Genomic DNA, 21,665 nt, shown 5'->3' on the forward strand with positions numbered 1-21,665 from the left:
GGAATCCGACATCACTCACCTACCCGATATATACGAAACCAAACGAGTACCTATTATGCGTATTACATGTATAAAATGTATACATATATTGTATACACATTATACATAATATTATAGTTTATTATAATATATTATGGTGTTTGGATAAGTAACGCGTATACGAAGACAGCGTCGACGATAATAAAAAGTAAATGCATTTATTTACCTTGAGGGGGCTTAGCTCGATCCGAAACGCTTCGTCTCCGGTACAAGTTTGACAGCCGGGGTACGAACTGGTCGTCGAACAGGAGCAACACCACCGGCCACAGACACGCTTCGGCCAGCGCCGCCAGCATTGGTAAATTTTTTACCACAGGTGCATACTCAGCGGAAAACACAAACTTCGAAGGTATGAAATGTTCAGAAGCCATCAGCACCTGTAACGCATAGATTTTTTTCGTTAGAATGATCGTCGATTACAGATAATAATTATAATATAATACAATATGTCAATAATATGATACTATTATATGTAGCTAACTTATAAAATTAATTTGAAAACTTAATACTACTTTTTTTTTTTATTGAAAATACTTTAACTTACAATTCGTATTTATAAATACATAAGTGCAATAAGTTAATGTGGTATGGAAAAAAGCCAGGAAGCGTGTTTGAGGAAGTCACCCAGAGACGGCGTCCCAATTTATTATTTATGCAATCATGCAAATTTGATATAAATTATTTTTTTAAATTCGTTTATAAAATAGTTATCAGCTTTAGATATTTTATTCGAAAATCTTTTTTATTGATAAAAAAAGTACTCTATATACAGTTTGATATTTTTTTTCAAAACTATGTAATATACTTATACGTATAATATTACTACCATTTGTGATTTTAAAATACTTATGTCTATTTTGTTATAAATAATATACTTTCGACTTGGGTCTTTTATAAATAATTTTGTCTGTGTTATAATTGATGTCAATTACTATGTCAATTCGAGGCCTTTTCAAGACTGCAGTAGGTCTAATTTGATACGCCACGCTGTATTCAAGGCCCGTGTGCAATATACACACCTTGTACACGCCTATAGTTTGTACAGTACTGATAAAATTTAACCGATACATCTATATAACGTCTCTGTATTAATTATACAAATTATTATAATTTCGCAGTGGCGACATTGTTAAATAGAGAAACATAATTTTACGAAAATACCAGCCTATTGTCATTAATTATGTTTTTATATATATATATACATATATGTGTTTGTATAATTTGATGATAACTATATTATTGTTAAAAAAACTGATGAATATCTCGTTATTAAAATTGAAAAACCGATGATAAACAATAACTCATTATTCATATTATTAGCTTTAATATGAATAAAATAATATATTTTTAAGCTTCACTTTCTGACAAATAAAAATAATTTTTATTTTATATTAATACATAAATGAAATTTTACAATTAGCTTAATAAAATAAAAAAAATCGTTATTTTCTATACATTACGATACTAATGTATTTTAAGAAATGTTAAGAAAAGCCAGATGTCTAAAATATTAATGAAAAATCCTCATTTTTTTTTTTTTTTTATTATTATTATTTTCGGTACCATGAAATAGTAAATATTAAATAACAGCAACAACAAAAAAATATAATAATATTAAAAAATATTCATGCCTGCGCAATTTTTACGAATATAATATTATACATTGCGGTTGCTGTTTCGTTAAACGTGAAATTCAAATAAACCGCATTGATAATAATAATTATGAAATACCAAACATTCGTAGGTATTATAATATAATAACCTACTATACGTCTTTGTATACGATATAATTGACTAATTTGATTACAGTAGATTACACGGGCCAATATAACATTACAAAAATTGTTTAACACATCTGCAGATATACAGTTAGTAATAAAATTATGCATAATATATTATAATTTAATATACACTCCGAGACAATCACATATATTTTATATATTATACTATAAAGTGACAGGATACTTATCAACTTAGTATTATGTATGATATATTAAAAATACTATAAAATATGTAATAGTGCCTACTATAATGTATTTATGTGCTTATATAGTTATATACTATATTAATATATAGTAATATTATATACACGTAATTTTCCTTTTGCCACGCATATATTCGGCGTCTCAGACATCCATAAAATGTGTAATATTATATAGTAATATAAGTAATTTCAAAAATAGTTTTCCGGCCTTCTGCACTTCAGGCGACCCGTTGAGATTTGATTTATGATTTATTATTTGCTTACTATTATTACGTCGAACGCCTAAGTACAGAATACTGTATAGTGTATATACTTGTACGTTATACACAAGAAACGCGACTATTATTATTGTTATGAAAAAAAATTATTTTTGATAATATCGCAGTGAATTTGTTCCTCTCGTGCGTATCTATCGTCTGATGATGCTGCTGCAGCGGCACGTCTATTATACACGTACTCACAAACATACCTATAGTTATACGTATATTATACATTATAATAGGTATGTATACACAGTAAATTGCCTCCTATTAAATATTATTAAACGTTTTCTTTCCACGGGCCACGTATGTGTGCCGCAACTGTCCGTCTAAATATGCCGCCGAATTACCATTTATTATATTTTTTGAGACATACATATATCTCTCTTTCTTTTTTCCTATCTTTTTATCTATCTGTCTCTCACACAGGTATAACGAATATACATATAATGATAACTATGTATAATATTATTTTTTAAACCTCGGAGGGATACTATCTAAATATTACGGACGTTATAACTATTATAATAAGACGACCGTAGTATAATATGTATATTATATATACTACATAGATTATACTTGGAGCCGTAGGTATTTTTTCACTGTGCAACGATCATCTTGCCATGATTTTTCTCGAATTTTCATTTTCGTTCAATGATAGTAATTAGTGACAAAGGTCGCATGCATACCATAAGTTTATACAACAGTTACGTTTATACTATAGACATCTGTAGATAATACATTGTATATATTTATATACAATACCTATACCTACTACCAATATTATAAACTGCATGTCGTAACACACGTGATAGTGGTTTACATCATATACTATTTTAATGCAGTGTATAATGTATAATATGTATAATATGACATACGTATACTTGTGTATTTATATCGAAACGAAAAACAATATAATTATAAATAATGATATAACTACATATGCGGCGGAAAAATTTGTTTCGGACGTCAAGTAATAAAGTATAAAAAATATATACGGCCGTTTTAACGGGACTTTCGAGGTGCTGAGTAGAATTAAATACAAGAGAAAGACTTGTACATATAATACATACAAATACACAACACCACGCGATGAAATTTAAGTGATAGAGAGAGAAAACCGATAAATATGTGAAATTGGATTTTACCTCAAGAAACACGCACAAGCGTAACCGGTGCTGCAGTTGCAGTGTGTGTTCATAAAATATTATTATATTATATAATATTATTATGATGATACATAATATATATATATATTATTTATATTATATTTTATGAATTAAATGTCAATACGTATTATAATACTGCTGTGAAAACCCGTCTTTCCGGTCGTAGTGTTAGAAATGATGAGAGAATAATTAAAATGGGAAGTTTTTGGTGGAAGGGGATGGCTGTAAACTCGCAGAGATCGTGTCGATCGTCCATTTATATACGATATACACCGTAGCGGTGCTGCTGAAAGAAGTTCAAACTCAAAAGCGAAGGAAAAATAATATTACACTACGGCGCGGTGGTTGCAGGTCAGCGCACGACCGCGGACTGAACAATAAAAACTTCAGCTCACAGACATCCGTGGCGCGCGTGCTAAGGGCATGGCGTATTTCATGCATACACACACTATATACACTTTACAGGTATATATAATATATGGCTAGTACTATGTTATTGTACCCATAATATAATGTGGAAACGTCGCCTTAAGTTGCTCCGCACATTAATCACAGACACTATCACAATGACGTACAAAAGACGGACCCGTGTCAAACGATTTTATAGGTACCTGACGTCGCGAATGTATGGTACAGCCTCGAGTATACATACGCGCGCGCCTTTAAATAATAGCGAAGTCGTTATAACGTTATATAATTCGTCTTGGCCGTAAAGCGGAAAACTGGGCACTTATATTTTCTCGCGACTTCTATTCACGATCCAACGGAGTCGTCATCAGACATCATTTAAATGCGCTGCTCGATACAGTTACTCGCGGCAACGGGAGGGTATCCAAATGTGCACATTATATGAGCGTATGACGTAGGTGTACTATGAAAACGTTTTTATACATCTCACAAAGACGATTTTCGAAGGTATGGCAACAAATTATTGCGAGTAACGCGTTAAGACATAATAATAACATTATCGTATTAATTTCATAGACTTATATACCTACCTACATTTGTTTACGAAAACTGCGTTTGGAGGTTCTCAACTGGAATAATATTATGGTTGTTTAGTTTTTAGATGTTATTAAAATATGATATCTACTATGATGTGTATTGTAAATGTATAAATGTTTATGGTACCTACTCGAGTGTTAATAACCTGCACCTTTAGGCTTTGAGATCAAAACAGTATTTAAATCCCACGACTCTATTTAGATGGATAATTTATTCTCCCACGCATGCGTTTGTATGTACAAAAATCAATTCCACTTCAACCGTGTCATGCGTCTAATAACCACATAGACGTTTAGACAAGCCAGTTTAATACGAAAAGTCTATTATCTCAAATTCGCGAGAGAAAAACGTATTCTGATAATAATATATCAGAACAGAGAATCGTGAATATATATCGCGATTTAAATCTCTAAAGAAAAACAGACAAATAAGCTAACCTTTAATGTAATACTGCAAATCGAAATACGAAATGTTAAATTTTAAATTGAAAATACATCAACTGTATAAGATAGAATGCTTATAATTAATTTAATACGTCAACAAAAACATGTATGTATACAGAGAGATTAAAAAAACCATGTTCATTGTTTTTTTTTTATCATTTTTCTGTATATTAATGTATTTATTAAAATTTAGATTGTTGGATTTTTTAAATTAATAACTAATTTTACCATTGAATTAATCATGTAGTGATACAAATTCTTTTTTTTTACAAATTAAAATTCATCATTTTCAACTGTAATTTTAAGAGCAGATGATTCTTCAAAATATTGTTTATGTACATACATCAAAGTTCGAACAAGTAGTTGGTGTCATTAAACTACATGAATTCTATTATTTTTATTAACACACGTCAACAGCGGAATATTGGTACTTAGTATCTAAGTAGTAACTATAGCAACGAAAATAATTAACGTGATGAATAAAATAAAGCGTAAGGTATTTTATAATGATATATATAGAAACCTAGCATTACATGTAGATACTTGCGTGTGACTTAATAAGTATAATATAACAATAAATTCGTGTTCACTGTGCATATTTACTGTTGCGGTTGTGTTATGTACCTACCTAAATAATATTATAGGTACTCACTACTCTATACTTATATTGTTTATAATATTATACAACTCTAATGATACATTTGAGTGAGTAATTATATAATCTCAAACAAAAATTGATTTTTGTTTTTATAATAAAGTCCACGTAAAATTTCAACATTATAGAGTTCGAAAGCTTATATGATAATATAGTCACCTGCCGTTTGTCAATTACAATAGTTGACGTAAGAATCGAACAATATATATATTGTTGTGTGGACAATTACTTAAATTTTATTTATTCGTATATAGTAAGAAACTTACAATATAATTTTGGTTATGATAAATTGATTTTTCACCGAATGATTATAACTTTGTTCAAAATAAATTCTCTTGGTATTTAGAAAAATAAACACAATAAAGTTTTAGTGCCTACACATTGTTTTACGTGACTTAATTTATTTAGTATTAACTCTTGCAATATACTACTGTAATTATAGTAACTTAACTGTGGTCTGTGATTAAGTTAAGTTATTTCCTAATTAAACTACTTAGTATCTATAACTGTAATATAAGTACCTACCTATATTGAATATCTATGAAATTTGTTAAAATTGTATACGTATTTTTTCTATCATAAACAATTATTTTAAATTGTTATTTAATTTTTACTCGATACTTTAATAATATAATGAATCATAATTCACTACAGTCTGTAATAATTTAAAAATAATATACTAAAAAAACTTTAAATACGCTATTTCACGTTTTTTTAATTGGCACATGTTAATCTTTAATCGAGATGCCAAATTTCACAAAACTATTTTTCTATTGAATATTGTTGTCTACTTGTCTGAAGGATAATCTAATTAGTTTCGGGTTTGTCATATAATATAAACCAACTCACGAGAAATACCTAATAAATTACATAATGATAATTCAATACATATTACACTCGTATGCAAATATAATTTCATGACGCCTTAGATTTAGATTAACTATACAAATCATTAAAAAGTCTTAGTTATTAATTAACACTGTAATATAGATATTTGTATATTTAATACAATTCGTGAAATTTGGATTGATATCTATACTCACAATAATAATATTACTATAACCTAATAAGATGTGACCTATTTTTCAAGATCAAGATCTATTGTCTATAAAATTAGACGCCTTGAGCTATACGTGATTAAATGTGACTTATGTAACTGGCCTCAATAATTTAATAAAATAATGTATATATAATATGCATTATACATGCATTTATCAATATTTCTCACAAACTTCATATGCGCAAATAATTATCTGCACAGTTTTGTTCACACCAGTTGTATATATTATTACCGTGTAATTAAGGAATTATTGCTAAATATAAAAATATAACGTGGGATTATATCATATACTAGACGTAAAATAAATGTATTTATTGTTCAGTAAAAAATATAACAGGCAATTGAAGTTAAAATTAAGTGAAAATTCTGATAAATCTAACAATGTACTGAGATTGTAAATTGTCATACAATAACATATTAACATCCTATCAATTTAGTGCATGATGTGTATTTTATTTATTACCTAAGTGTTCTACCTCCAACGTCTTTAGTTTTTCTAAATCCTGTTAATGATAAAATTGATGTTATTATTAGTTATAAATATATTCAACGAAATTATATTTATTATACAAAATAAATATCTTTAACAAAATCAATCAAAATAATATACTCTCCGAAATGATATTATTATTTTATCGAAGAAAAGTAGTTTTCAGACATTGTTAGACAATCAACTTAACTCTATGAATCCATGGTTATAATTATCCGTCCAAGAAACTTAATATTTTAAATCAGATTGAAATTTTATTATACTAATCTTCAAAAAATAATTATTATGTATGTAAATTAATTGGCTTTGTAGTAATGTCATTTGGAGAGTGCTGCAATATGTTTTCCTTGCGTAAGCCACGTACAACAGAAGTTCTATGATTTACAACCATGGTCTTTCTGGAGAATTTATAGAAATTCATAAATGCATGAAACTGTTTGAAATGAAAATGACTATAGTAGTGTAATTTATTTTAAACACAAATTTCCCATTCAAGTAGACCATGATGCAATCAGTTACCAACACATATAATAATACATAGTAGACACTGTTCAATTGGGAAACTCGGCGAGTTTATAATGATGTATATTATGCCGATTTATTTTAACCCCAGAGGCAACAATGATTACTATTTAGATGCTCGAGTAACTTGATCACGGCACATTTAACTTTGTTAGAGCTAACGTGCGATAAAATATATATTATAAGCTATAAGCATATCGTTGATGAGATGAGAATAAGGTTTCAGGGCTTGGCGGAGATTTAAAAAGTGGAAATTACTTTAAATTTTTAATATATATATATTTATATCACATTATCATACAATTTTTACAGTATAAAACGATTTATGTCCCATTAGATTTTATTAATTTTGAAAGACCGAAAAAATATGTATACCTATTGTATTGTCATACAGATTTAAATTTATAATTTAATCATTGGGTACAATATATATATATTAATTGATTATAGTATCAAACAACACTCTATGTTTTTAAAATCTTTTAATGTTTCTAAAAATATTTTTTTTACATCATTTTCAATTGACAAAAAAAAATAATATTTTGAAAGTTTTTTTTGAATAAAAACATACATTTTTAAATTCATAATCTATAGCAAAATGTTAGACTACTACTCCGCTATCTACACTTTAAATTTTTATAAATCATTAGCTACTCATCCAAATCGTATGTATACTGAAATACTTCAAAAAATATTTTGTTTTAAAATATGAAATAAAAAATGCATGTTGTTTAAAAAGTAAAAAAAAAAATGTTGGTGTTATTTCGACTGAAAATTGTGTAAAAACAATTTTTTAAAAATCATTAATAGATTTTGATCTTATAAGTGTTTTCGATAAAATCATCACCCACTATAGATATATAATGATATAATATAAACTAATAAATACTAATACTAATATATTAGTATTTGTATATATAATACAAATACTAAATTTAATTATGTTAAAAAATATTTTTTAATTACCATCAGCAACAATATAACTAAACACCATGTCTTATATGTAGGTATGAATCATTAATATAAAAAATACAGATTTCAAATTAACTTTTAAAATTTTGATCTATACATATTGCAAACAAGAAAAATATTGTATTATTACTAACAAATATATCATATAGATTTCACACACACTGCTTATAATAAATACTTACTAGTTACTACTATTCTCACAACAATAGAATATAAAAGCAATTTCTCGTCCTAGTTTCTGGAGTGTTACATTAGTGATGTCTGATATATAAATACGTATAGGTAATATAAATTGTATATTTTGTACATACAGTTTTATAATTCAACTACATGCCGTTTTATATCTCATATGGCACACAGTCGCTTGTTAACACGGGGACAAAAAAATAAAAATATTTTCTATTGTAACAACAATTATGTACTGTCGACGAATAAGAATGTTGGATCGTGAATGGACTGAAACATGTCTACTTCAATTAATACGGTAGGCACATAAGTAGTATAAGTGTATTATAGAATATATATGCCAATAAGGTGACAAAATGGAGGTCATAATGTAAATATACATTATCCGTAAATGGACTTGTAAACATTATGTTTCTTAAGATAATTAATCATTCAATTATAAATTCAGTGCACGGATTAAATACAATAATAACAAAAGATAATATTGTGTAAATATATATACAGTATTTATAGATAAATACATACATATATATATATTATAAAAATAGGTAGTACACACATTCTTAATACATACTAAAGTTATTTAATAAAAGTTTAATATAATATTATAGAAACATTAATTGTACTTTATTTGTGGGCGTGTTTTATTGTATGTTTTTAAAATTAATTAAATAATATAACTAATTTTATGGGAGTATAATATGTAGTACGAATATCTGACTACAAAATCAGTATTTAAGTAAATATATTTTTAATTTCAGTCTAAATATTCTGTATTGTGTATACCAATAAATTGCTTGATCACAAGATTAATCTTATCAAACAACTAATATAACAATATATATAGTTTTACACTTTATGTGTTTAAATTTTAATGTTTTTTAAAAGCTTATATTACAATTTTATTTGTATGGCAATATTTCTTTAAAAATATGATTACCGAATTACTTATTTAAAATCAATTATGTAATTTGAGTAACATTATATACAAGGTGCATAAATATCTTAATAAAAAATATTGATAAAGTAATAAGTGAATTAAGACAAAGTGATTTAAGAATAAGTACTAATAATAATTGGTAATTATGAATAAAATAATATTCATTAGCTTTTTTAATCCAACAAAATTCTGCATTTATATCACTAATATAATAAAAGTATCGACATTTTGAAGTTATTAAAAAATGTGTCTTAAATGTTTTCTTGTCTGGTAAAATATTGGTAGTTTATATATTTTGTAATTTTTCAAAAAATTGTTCGTATTAGAATTTAGAACCAATATAGTATATTTTAATAATATTCCTAGAAATATATTAGTATCAATAAATTATGTATTTATTATCATTACAGCAACTAAAATAGTCATAATAATAAAATTGGGTGTTAAGTATATATATTATATAAATTAAATTAAGGTTTAGATACATGTTTACATAGAACAATAATAATATTAATCATTACAGTATAATATAAACGGAAATCATAAATAAAGGATATTATATTATGTTCTACAAATTAATGAAGTGTACGTAAATAATTTTGTATTGCGATTGAAAAGTTCTCATTAGGTATATTATGACTATAGTAAGTCAAAATAATTTCAAATCATTATTTCCATACATAGATACGAAGAAATATGTCGTTACGATGAGGAATTTTGTAATCTAATTGTAGTTTTTATGTATTTTGCTATAGTGTCACCCAATTATATAAATTTAAAAACAAAAAAGAAACCATCTGTCAAACATCTATGCATAATGCAATGTCATTAAGCGATCCATTTACCATAGTAAATTTAGTTTCTATTTTATTTTGATACTCTTTAATATATTTTTATTTTCTACTTATTTGTATAAGTATGTTAAAGAATTTAAGCATACCTACTTATTAATCATTATATTATTTATAAGTATGAATTATTAACACACGTTTACATAACTAATACATACAGAATATATTATATAATTAATTTTTAATCAATAATTATTTAATATATTATATTGTTTTATCTTCGATAATAATAAAATGAACTATTAAAATAATTAATGACATAAGCACTTTCGACATATCAGTATAATAATATTATATTACCAATAATCATTATATTCTTAATAATACAACAATACTTTTCCATTGAATGATTTGACAATACAATTATGTTTTCATTTTTACAGTCGTAATTTCTTAAAATATTTTTAAAGACATTTTTTTATCAATTTTATGTGTAGGTAGTTGTATTTATTAACATTTATATATATACTTAAATTGAATTACGTTGTCTTTGGATTGAAATATTATAGTTATAAATTATTGATGCTACCTATTCAAATTAAAAATTACAATTATAATTCCTTTGAACAAATAATTAAATTAATGTCTAATCTAAATTCAGAAGGATTAAAATATTATTATAGAAGAATATTATAAAGTATCATTTTTAAGTTTAACTCAGTAATATCAGAAGAGTTTACAGTGAATACAGGAGTTCTTATTTATCATTGCGTTAAATAAATAATGGACCAAGGATATTCACTTTGCCATCGGAAACCACCCCCGAAGTTAGAAATTGAAGCCACATTATTGTAAAATCAATACATTCATCACTTCGTTCAGAATCTAAAACATGATATTAGGTATAACGTTCTATGTATAATTGTAATGTTTTTTATTTATTTATTTATTTATTTTTAATATGTTATAGACATTATAGTATAAACTGTTATGTATTATCTGTTCTAGGTTTACATATTCATTATTTTTATGACGGCTTTATTGACTACAAGAGTGTATAATGATGCTATTTGTAAAAAATGTGAAAAAATATAATAAAATAGTTTATACTTAACACTACGTTACACGACCTATTTTAAATGCTAGTATTGCAGATAATGAAGTCTTTTACTCTACCCACTATTCGTATAAGAGAAAAACTACTTTTCCACTTCATGCATCATAAATCTCGTACAATATATATATTTTATTTATTTTTCTCGAACGTCGATATTAGAATGAAAGCAAAAAAAAACACAAATAACTACAAGACCATATTACTACCTGCACTACTCTCGAGTGTCTTCTATAACGGAAGAAATAACGCCCAATCGATTAGTCTGTCTGTTTTACGTTGTAAACCTTGAAAATTAATAAATTTCAATAAAAAATATTGATCCTTAAGCTAATAATTCACGGTCACATAATCGACTGATTATCCAATTAAGCGTGAAAACTAAATTGTACAAATCTATAAAAGCATTCAGTACGCCATACTTATGCATAATACAGTTAATTGTTAAGTTGATAATAATTGTTAAGCATATTAGTAGTTTTGGATAAGAAGTATTTCAATGACAATCGAAATACCGTTGATTTAATTTTGTTAAGTTAAACAATTTTCTCATTAAAGAGTTGTAATTGTTAATACAAATATGATTACATTAAAATTAGGATTGTTTATTTGTAAGTAAATTTGTTATTTCTAGCTTGATTAAAAAATGGGTAGTTAAAATTAGGTAGCAATTTTCAACTTTTATTTAACATTGTTGTACACTTTTTGAACCTTAGAGCTCATAAATTGTTTTTATTATTATTTTAAAATTTTTAATATTTAATTTATTTTTTTCAATCAAATCATTACTTTGATAAATTTTAATTTTTAATTTTCACCTTATAATATATTTTTTAAACTAATTAAAAGATGAAATTAAAAATATATTTTTTTACATTTTCCAATTTAGTTTTTTAGTGCATCATTAGGTACTACATTTCTTGTAATGTTAAATATATTTTATAGTTTTTAGTGACTTTAATTCACATACCTATAATATTATATAATGTATAGTGTATACTCCCTAAGAATTAAACATAGGTACTTTTACTGAGTTAAATAATAGAAATATTTTTTGATGAACGTTTAAGTAAATAATGCTAAAAAAATAATACCAAATACTTTAGCTATTTTGGAACATATTCTCGTATTTCGGCATATAACAAGTGAGTAGGTACCTACACTCGATCTACAGCTATGTTATAACATAGCGGAAGACCAAGGTCATGGCGGAAAACCGCAGTTCCGGTAAAAGAAGATCGCATTTATAAACCTATATACTGAACAAACAAGAGTACAAGACGCACGACTCGCTATGATATTATAACGTCGCGTGCTCGGGGATAATTTTCGGTCCGAAAACCGGACGATGCGTTATGTACGAGAAACGGAAACGGTCGATTTTGGAGAAACGAACAAACCGTAAAAAGCCGATCGGAGGACAATATACCGATACGCGCTTCTATTTTATCATCGTATAAACGCGGCAAACGTCATTATAATAATATATAATGTAACGCGCGTAGTATTTACGATAACAAACGGAGCGGGTTATAATTTATGTACCGATAACAGTGTTCTGCCGCTGCAGATGGTAGTATACAGTTATGTACTTAATACTATGTGCGTGCATAACAATATACTTCGTATGTATATATATATAGTATATACAGACGGAATCGTAGAGAGTTTATTATAGGCCGGTCACTCGTAGGAAGAGAGACGAAAAACAATATTATAATAGCGATAAGCGCGAGACGAAATGAAGACTGACTGATGGACAAAACGAAATAATATTATAACATAAATCGGCCGCCAGATAAACTGGGACACTTACGGTAAGTTACGGCGGCGGCGACCGTTGTAAATCGGGGTCAGAGCGAGACTGCAGTCGTTTCCGTGCGCGCGGAGGACTCTCGCCCCGAGTGCGTCCTTGGCACAACCGCTAAAACCGCGAATCGACATTCCGAATTTCACATGTTATCGCGTACTTAGTAATATTATGGGTATCAAATCACTTTATTACCACTCCTGCACAAACAACGCTGTTCGTATCATTATTATTATTTTTATCGTAAACCGATATAAAATTTACTGTTGTTATCAGCAGAGCAATAACAACTATACAGTACGTAAAAATTTTGAAAAACACGCTACAGCAGCCGATTTGCATACACTCGGTGGTGACGACGGTGATCGTAAAATTAAACACCGTTCTTAGAAGACGGATCAATCGTTGACCCCACCTGGTGTGCGTGTGTGTGTGTGTATGTGTATGTGTGTGTGTGTGTGTGCAACCAAAGTTATAAACCTACACGACGTCGTACGCTACTCGAACCTATATATATTTATTTTAAATAACATAAAATATATGATATGAACGTCATCGACAGACGCGCTTATTAAAATTTTCCCTCTTGAACTAAAGTTTTTTGATGAAAGTCACGACGATTCGATTTTGTAGTTGAATACCCAGAATATAACATGATTGATGTTGGGTACAACTCCCGTTTTGAAAATCCTTCATTTATATCGACGAACGTAAACAATTATTACAATCAACACTATTTTCATAATTGCAAGTATTTTATTTTATATCATCATATCACTTTGATGTGCACCGATCGCGAGTTGGAAATAACTTTAATTATTTAAACACGACGCCTATCAATATAAAATTGATACCTACCCAAAATTAGGCTATAAAATTTAAAAACCAAAAAAGATGATATTAAATTGGGGAGTAGGTAACTGTAGTAACAACACTGCTTAAAAAAACAACAGAAATTGCCTCGTTCAAAACACGAACATAAAAAAATATATTTTTTATTCCATATAATATAATAATGATAACAATGATAATCGGTAAAATATACTAACACAATATTATGACCGATAAAACTATAACAGTGCTGATATAGTGCTAGCTGTGTACTTTTTTGAAAAATTATTGTCAAAAAAAAATATATCATAACAATATATTAACTGTATCGGTAGTTTACAAGATTGTCCCGAACAAACATAGTCTGTAATAGTGGACTTTCTTTTAAATAATATATATATATATATATACACATATATGCATATGTGAGAGGAGTATACTTACTATCTACATCATGAATGTGCGTATAAAACAATATAGTATTATGGCACTGCAGAAGTCTGCATATTATAAATACAACATTACAAGTAGATATACATAATATAATATTATACGGCTAACGCGAAACATTCGCAATTTTCCATGAAATTATAATATTATATATAAATATAAAATAAGGAACTTGAGCACTTGAATATTCTACATTTTATGCGACTATCCGGTTTCGACACGTGTAAAACGTTTACGGCAATTCCGGTTCTAGAAAACTGCGGCGGGCGTGTGTAGATGTTCGCCCAAGTCACTTATTATTATGGACGGCAAACGCGTATAATACTAATTCATGTACTATAAATAAATAAATATATATATATAATTGGTTGAACTCATTTCCGAAACAAGTTACACCGCCGAAACGTTGACAAAGAAAATGTAAAAAAAAAAAAAAACAAACACGACGTACTATATATAATTTATACAGCTGTTTTGGACGTGTCCAGGTATCCTACATAATATTATTACCATAAACGCGAACGAGAAATGAGGACGAACAATTACACTCAAACGTCGCCGCCGCGAGATCGATATAATTATTATATTGCATGTACGGCGTTAATAAACACCTGCAGTAAAATAGGATATCCGGTCAAATATTATAAGATAATCCACCGCCGTCACGTATCTGCGAACACAGATCGGATACAATGCGGAGTCATTGCGTTATATACATAAATACTTTATCGTCCAATAATTACGTAATTCGGGTGCATTTCAATTGTGCAAAATTCTCATCCAAGCGACCGCGAGAACTCTGCTCGGATAGCGTTACGGATTGCTGATGATAAATAAAAATAATATATAGAAAGGTCTGCATGTCGAAAGCCGCGGCGGAAGGGATGGAAAGAAATTTCGGTCAGATGACAAGGAGAGGAGTAGAAGATAGAAAAAAAAAACTTCCGAACAGTAATATAATCTCGGAGAACAATGCTACCGAAAATTTTCGATCCGTTGCGCGCTCTTGGGATCCGGTGATTAGACACCATTCGTTTTTATGTGTACGGGTGGGCGATATCGCGCGCATAAGTCCATATAATGCTGTTATTATATTTTTGCGTGGAACGCGGGCGAGGAAGTTTCCCGTTTTCCGACAAGGAAAAATATTTGCGTTGCGCAATCGCGCAACGGTTGAAAACTTACGCGGGCACTATAGCTATATAATAATATAATAAATAATAATATACGTACGTAACACCGCGGGTGATCGTTTCGGTCAGAGAAGACTGCGCGTATTATACATTATATTTAAACATATTTATAATGTACAGGGTCGATATTTTATCGCGAATTGGGCAACATAAATCTTATTTAACTCGGTTTTATTATCATTACTATTTTTTTGTTTTTCACTAAAGGGTAAAATTATTAAATATACGATCGAAAAGTCCACTAACGGTAATATAATAATATTGTGTATTTGTATTGCTAAAATAAAAGTAAAATAGCATCAATGATCAGTTACTACCTGGTCTGTAACGATAGAAGCATCACCCTATATATTATTATGAATGTTATTATTATGATGATGACACGAGTGTAGTGTGATTTCGAGTGTGTAATTACTAATTGCATTATTATCATTTCGGAGAGTGAATTATTACGCGGCTGGGTAAGGCGTGATAGTGGTTTAATGTATACTAGTTTCGTTTGACTCTCGACCGCGTAATAATATATAATTTCCTAATAAAAAATGTAACATATTATATATATAGATATATTTATTCACAATTCACTTATATTATGATATGAGTTATTGTTATCCGTTATTACGTTAAGATATGTGAATATGTCAGTGCTGATTATATATCATAATATTATTTTCAAGAAATATTATTATATAATATATAATTATATGTATAAAATGTATATATATATATATGTTATATGGGGCTAACCTTTAGACAAAATATTTTAATTTGACTTTTTTTAATGATTTCATTCATTTACAGCGTGGGTTGCATTGTACCACAGTGTATATAACCACGATTCAGACGTTTTTCCAATTTGTATTATTATTTTCCAGGAAATCTCATTTAACTATAACAATACAATTGTTATTGACAATATTTTATTTAATATAACATCAAAGGCTAAAGATGCTGCAGTTCAACATAATAAAATACAGTAAAGAGAAAAATAAATTTATGATTTGTATACTTTTGTAACCAATGTTTTGTTCCTTGATAACAATTAAAGCATATTTAGCATCTTTTAGCATACTTCATCGATAACCTGAAACTATACTACGATATAAAATTACTGAACAGATCCAACTTAATATAGGCAAACACTTAACAAGATAAAAATGTTTTTTTTTTTTTTTTTAATGGAACACCCATTATAATGACGTGAACTCCATCATATTGATGGTGAACAATGATAGCTTTTTTTCTTCCAATATTTCAAATATTATGACATTCAGCGTGTGGGCGCGAGCGGTCAAAAACATATTGTACCTAGGTATATTATTGTTTACGTAGACACGTGGGTGGTGAAATCAGCTCGGCGTGGTGACCGGTTGAATTGTTGTATGTATAAGTATTGTGTTCATTGGAATTTCAACGAAAATTATACTATCAAATTCTAGTACCATTAGCATACAGGGAGACTGAATAAAAATAAACCATACTAGAAAGGTAGGTACTTAAAAAGTGGCCATTTGAAATTAAAATAAGATAAATAACCGAAATGAAACTTTAACGCGTATCTGCGAGTACCTAATCATACAAGTATAAATACATTATATAATTGGATTAGTATAAACATTGTACACAATCACTGATTATGAATTATTCGTTTTGTAATATACACTTACCGCACTATATCCTCTCGAAAATGATATTTATTCTATCTATTTACATAACAATAAAAATTACAAACATAACATCATAGGTACGTTGTACGTCGTCGCATACTTTAACATTTCAAAATCATTGACACTGCATATATTTATAAATCGTATAATATATTAAAAGGAAAATTCTGTTAAAAAAATGTAGATATTCGTATTCTATTTCATACATATATCATAAAAAGTATTAACGATTATATAGTACCTTTAGTATAATAGTACCATTAGATTAGGTAGGACAGCCGGGAAATTAGCTCTGTTCACCGTGAACAGTGAAAAATACAATTAAATTCTCCATGTTACATAATTAATGTTCATTACACAGCTACATAAAATAATATATCTTATAGCTTCCAATATCCTATGTTCGATTAGCAACTATCGAACAAAAATATTTTTCTTAAAATATAAATTATCTTTTAATCCTCAAATACTCAATTTCGTAGCGCCAAATACATTATTTTCCGACGTAAAATCAGCTCTATCTATATTATATATGTACACTGCATCGATCCAAACAATGTAATATGTTATGACGAGTTTGTTTTTTCTTATAGGTGTATATATATAATAAAATAACTATATGTTAATATAATATATAGTTATATAAGTACTTGGTTGATGTCATGAAAGACTAATAGTTTTTTACCAACGGATTATTTTAATTCTAAAATCAGTAGGACACCCCACACATTAAAATACACGCCAACTGCGCAGTTACAAAATAACTAACTTGTTAGTTTCTCTATGTTTACTTTTCGATATTATTTTATATGTTTATAATATTTAATAACTGAACTGCAAAAAGAAATCACATTGAACGAATATAAAATTAATATTGCAAATTAAAATAATACATATTTATAATTTATTAACAATTTTATTAATAAAAAAATATTAATAAATATCAAATAACTACTTATAATATGCCTACCAATAATCAATAGTATAACAAAAATCATTGCGAAAGTGACCAAAACATTCAATTGGTATCAATTATTTTATGTAAACCTAAAAAAAGTATAAACGTGCTTCAAATTTTAGAAATAATTCGGATTTTATAGTCGAATTTAAATCCAAGTCGTACGTGACGTTGGCAATAAATAGAATGAATAGGAGTACTATTACATGTTAGGTACATTGGGAGTGGAGAGTCGCGTTTCGTGTGATCCTACAAACCCGGTTTTCTCTTATTGATTTTAAACTTCGTGGTGAACCACATTGGAACGAGCAATAGCACGACTGCGGTTTACGATCAATTGGAGCACGTAAAAATGTGTTATTTTTTATTGATTTTAAATGTGTTTCTATATTTTATTAATGACTTGGAAAATAAACCGATCACATAGGTGAATCAATGGCCTAAACTAGTTAAACCATAAAAAAGTATAAGCGATAAAAATTTAATTTTTAAGGGATAACTAAATGTGATTTACTAGAAGCGTAATATTATTACATATAAGGATTTTTTCAACAATTCATTTAAAAAGAAAACCCTTTTTAAATATACTCATTCTCTACATGTCTACATAACATTCTTTATAATGTCAGACGTTTAGAAAACGCAAATCGCTGAAATGATACCAATTATAATACTACGATAATAATGGACCTCGACGTGACAATGTACTTAGAGCTGTAGTGGAAGATACCGCCACGTGTATATTGTACGTTTTTTAGAAATTATATTTTTTTACGCGTTTATTATATTATATTATACAAACGACGAAATAAAAATACGACACGCAATTCCTATAACTGAAAAATAGAAAGAAAGTTAGTAACCTATACATATCGATCGCGAAAAACGTGCACGTGGAGTACGTGACGAGAATATTGTAAACGTTTTTTTTTTTTTTTGTTAATTTTATAAACTTCCTGTTCAGCTATTATAATAATATTGTTATAAAGTTATTATAAGGTCCAAGTACAGACGATAAAGTAGGTATATTTATAATTTTTATACATAAGACCATGTTTTCACTTACACTTATCAAATAATTTTCTGATTGATATATACTTTTTAATCAAATTTTAACATAAAATAACAATAAAAACATTTATAGACCCTAATATTCTTTATTATACATACCATCAATATATTATTATGTATAATAAGCCAGAAAATAGTACTATGTTCATTGTACATCTTCTACATGACGTATATAATTTAATAAATATACATATAATATGTTTTAGTGTCTAAACGGAGGGATAAATATATTGATTTTACAATGATTCATGTTTTTTCTGTCTGCCATATTTTATTTTCCATTAGAGCAGTAAAAATACTTCGATTTTCTGCTTTAACTTTTAAGGGTGGTATTTTGTAGAATGTTTTATCTAATTGGTACTTTGGAAGGTCAAAGGTAAAATACAAGTATTTTTTTATGATGTTTAAAGTCCGCTTTTGTAAAAAATCGATTATTTTTATTATTATTAAATATTACCTTGCTTTAAACAAATGGAATAACATCTTTACTAAATAATAATAAATTTACACTATCAAATAAATAATAAAAAATCTTTTTTCTTTACTGAATTTGCATTCCATCATTAAAAAAATAGGTTTTATTTTGGTGTTGTAACTTGAAAATGGATAACTACAGAAACTAAATTTTTACTGAATATTTATAATAGCATATACTATAAATGAGAAAATTTCCAATTAATTTTGGGTATTCAAAAGATGTTTTAAATTGGTTACTTCTTCAATTTTTTAACCGATTTATGTATGATATTACAATTTATACTTTTAAATTAAAACGATTTAAAAATGAATACAGAGTTAAGTATTCATGTAACATAAAAATGATAAAAAAGGTCCAAAAATATGTAACCTAATTATAGGTAATTATTAAACCTATGAGTTTGAAGTATAATTGTTGACTAAATTGAATGTTTTCGAGTAAACTTACTATTTATTTCATTAAACGGTTTTTTTTTTATTTTAAAAACTTATACATTTTACTCAAAAATTATTTTCTGTAGAAACTTAAAATATTCCTCTTACTTAAATTATAATTTACTAAACTCAACAGTCAAAATTGAAATTTTAAAACTATTTAGATACATTTTAAGCCATTGTAGAGTTTAAAATTTTTTAGTTTTTTTTTTTAAATGTTAATATAAACATGTTCAAGATTGGTAGAGAAGCTTGACATTTTAATGTAAGATTCCACATACGTTGTTATTATAGTTATTTAAAAATATTAAAAACACTATAGGTAATAGGTATAGACATTATTATTTTTTTATTCAAGCATTTTAAATGAAAAATATAATTGATACTTATGCTTTATAGATTACAGTGATTACCGATTTACCTATTTTTATTATTAATATTATTATTATTATTAATCATTGATAATTAATTGAATATTTGTCGTGATATGTTTTGGGGTTAGATCCTGTATGGAGCACGATCAATGTATACATGACATACTCCAACCCAATCGTTTAGGTAAGTACTTATTAATGTCGTGCTACGAATTATATTATAATATAATTGCATAAAACGGTAAGTGGTAACACATCTGACACACGAATTACAGTCACTTTATAATGAAAATGCTCAGAGGCGAACTGGGCCATTAAAATCTTATGCTGTCTTAAAATTATAGAAGGTTCCCTTTGATAAATTCAGAAAAGCAATTACTTTTTTCTTACATTGTTTTTCATTCTTTATTAAATATATATCCATTACACTTATTCATGTGTGCCCATAAATAGGTATGAATAAAAAGTGTATACTGATAATAGTTTATTAAATAATGCTGAAGATTGTTTGAGGACATCATCAAAATTAATATTTTCTAATACTTCCTTTATAGATGACATTATTATAAAAGCTTCTAAACGTTATTCTCCCATTGGTGAGTGTAGTGGTATTTATTTATTTTTAGTTTACTGAACACGCGTTCACAATTGACATGAGTTACACATAAAATTCTACAATGTACTCATAAGCTCTGTATAAATGCGTATATATATAAAACTATATATTTTAAAGAATACCTACAAAAATATTTATAAAGATAAATAATAG

The 21,665-nt window shown here is 27.5% G+C and overlaps 1 protein-coding gene across 1 annotated transcript in view; it reads right to left on the reverse strand.

Moving 5' to 3' along the window:
- Positions 1-21,665, reverse strand: part of LOC114129614 (uncharacterized) — a 53,296-nt gene that overhangs the window by 10,810 nt on the left and 20,821 nt on the right. The window contains 1 exon segment of the mRNA XM_050203021.1: positions 206-416. Within this exon segment, the coding sequence (XP_050058978.1) occupies positions 206-416 (211 nt within the window).

This window comes from Aphis gossypii, chromosome 1 (genome assembly GCF_020184175.1).
Source record: "Aphis gossypii isolate Hap1 chromosome 1, ASM2018417v2, whole genome shotgun sequence".
Lineage (NCBI taxonomy): Eukaryota > Metazoa > Arthropoda > Insecta > Hemiptera > Aphididae > Aphis > Aphis gossypii.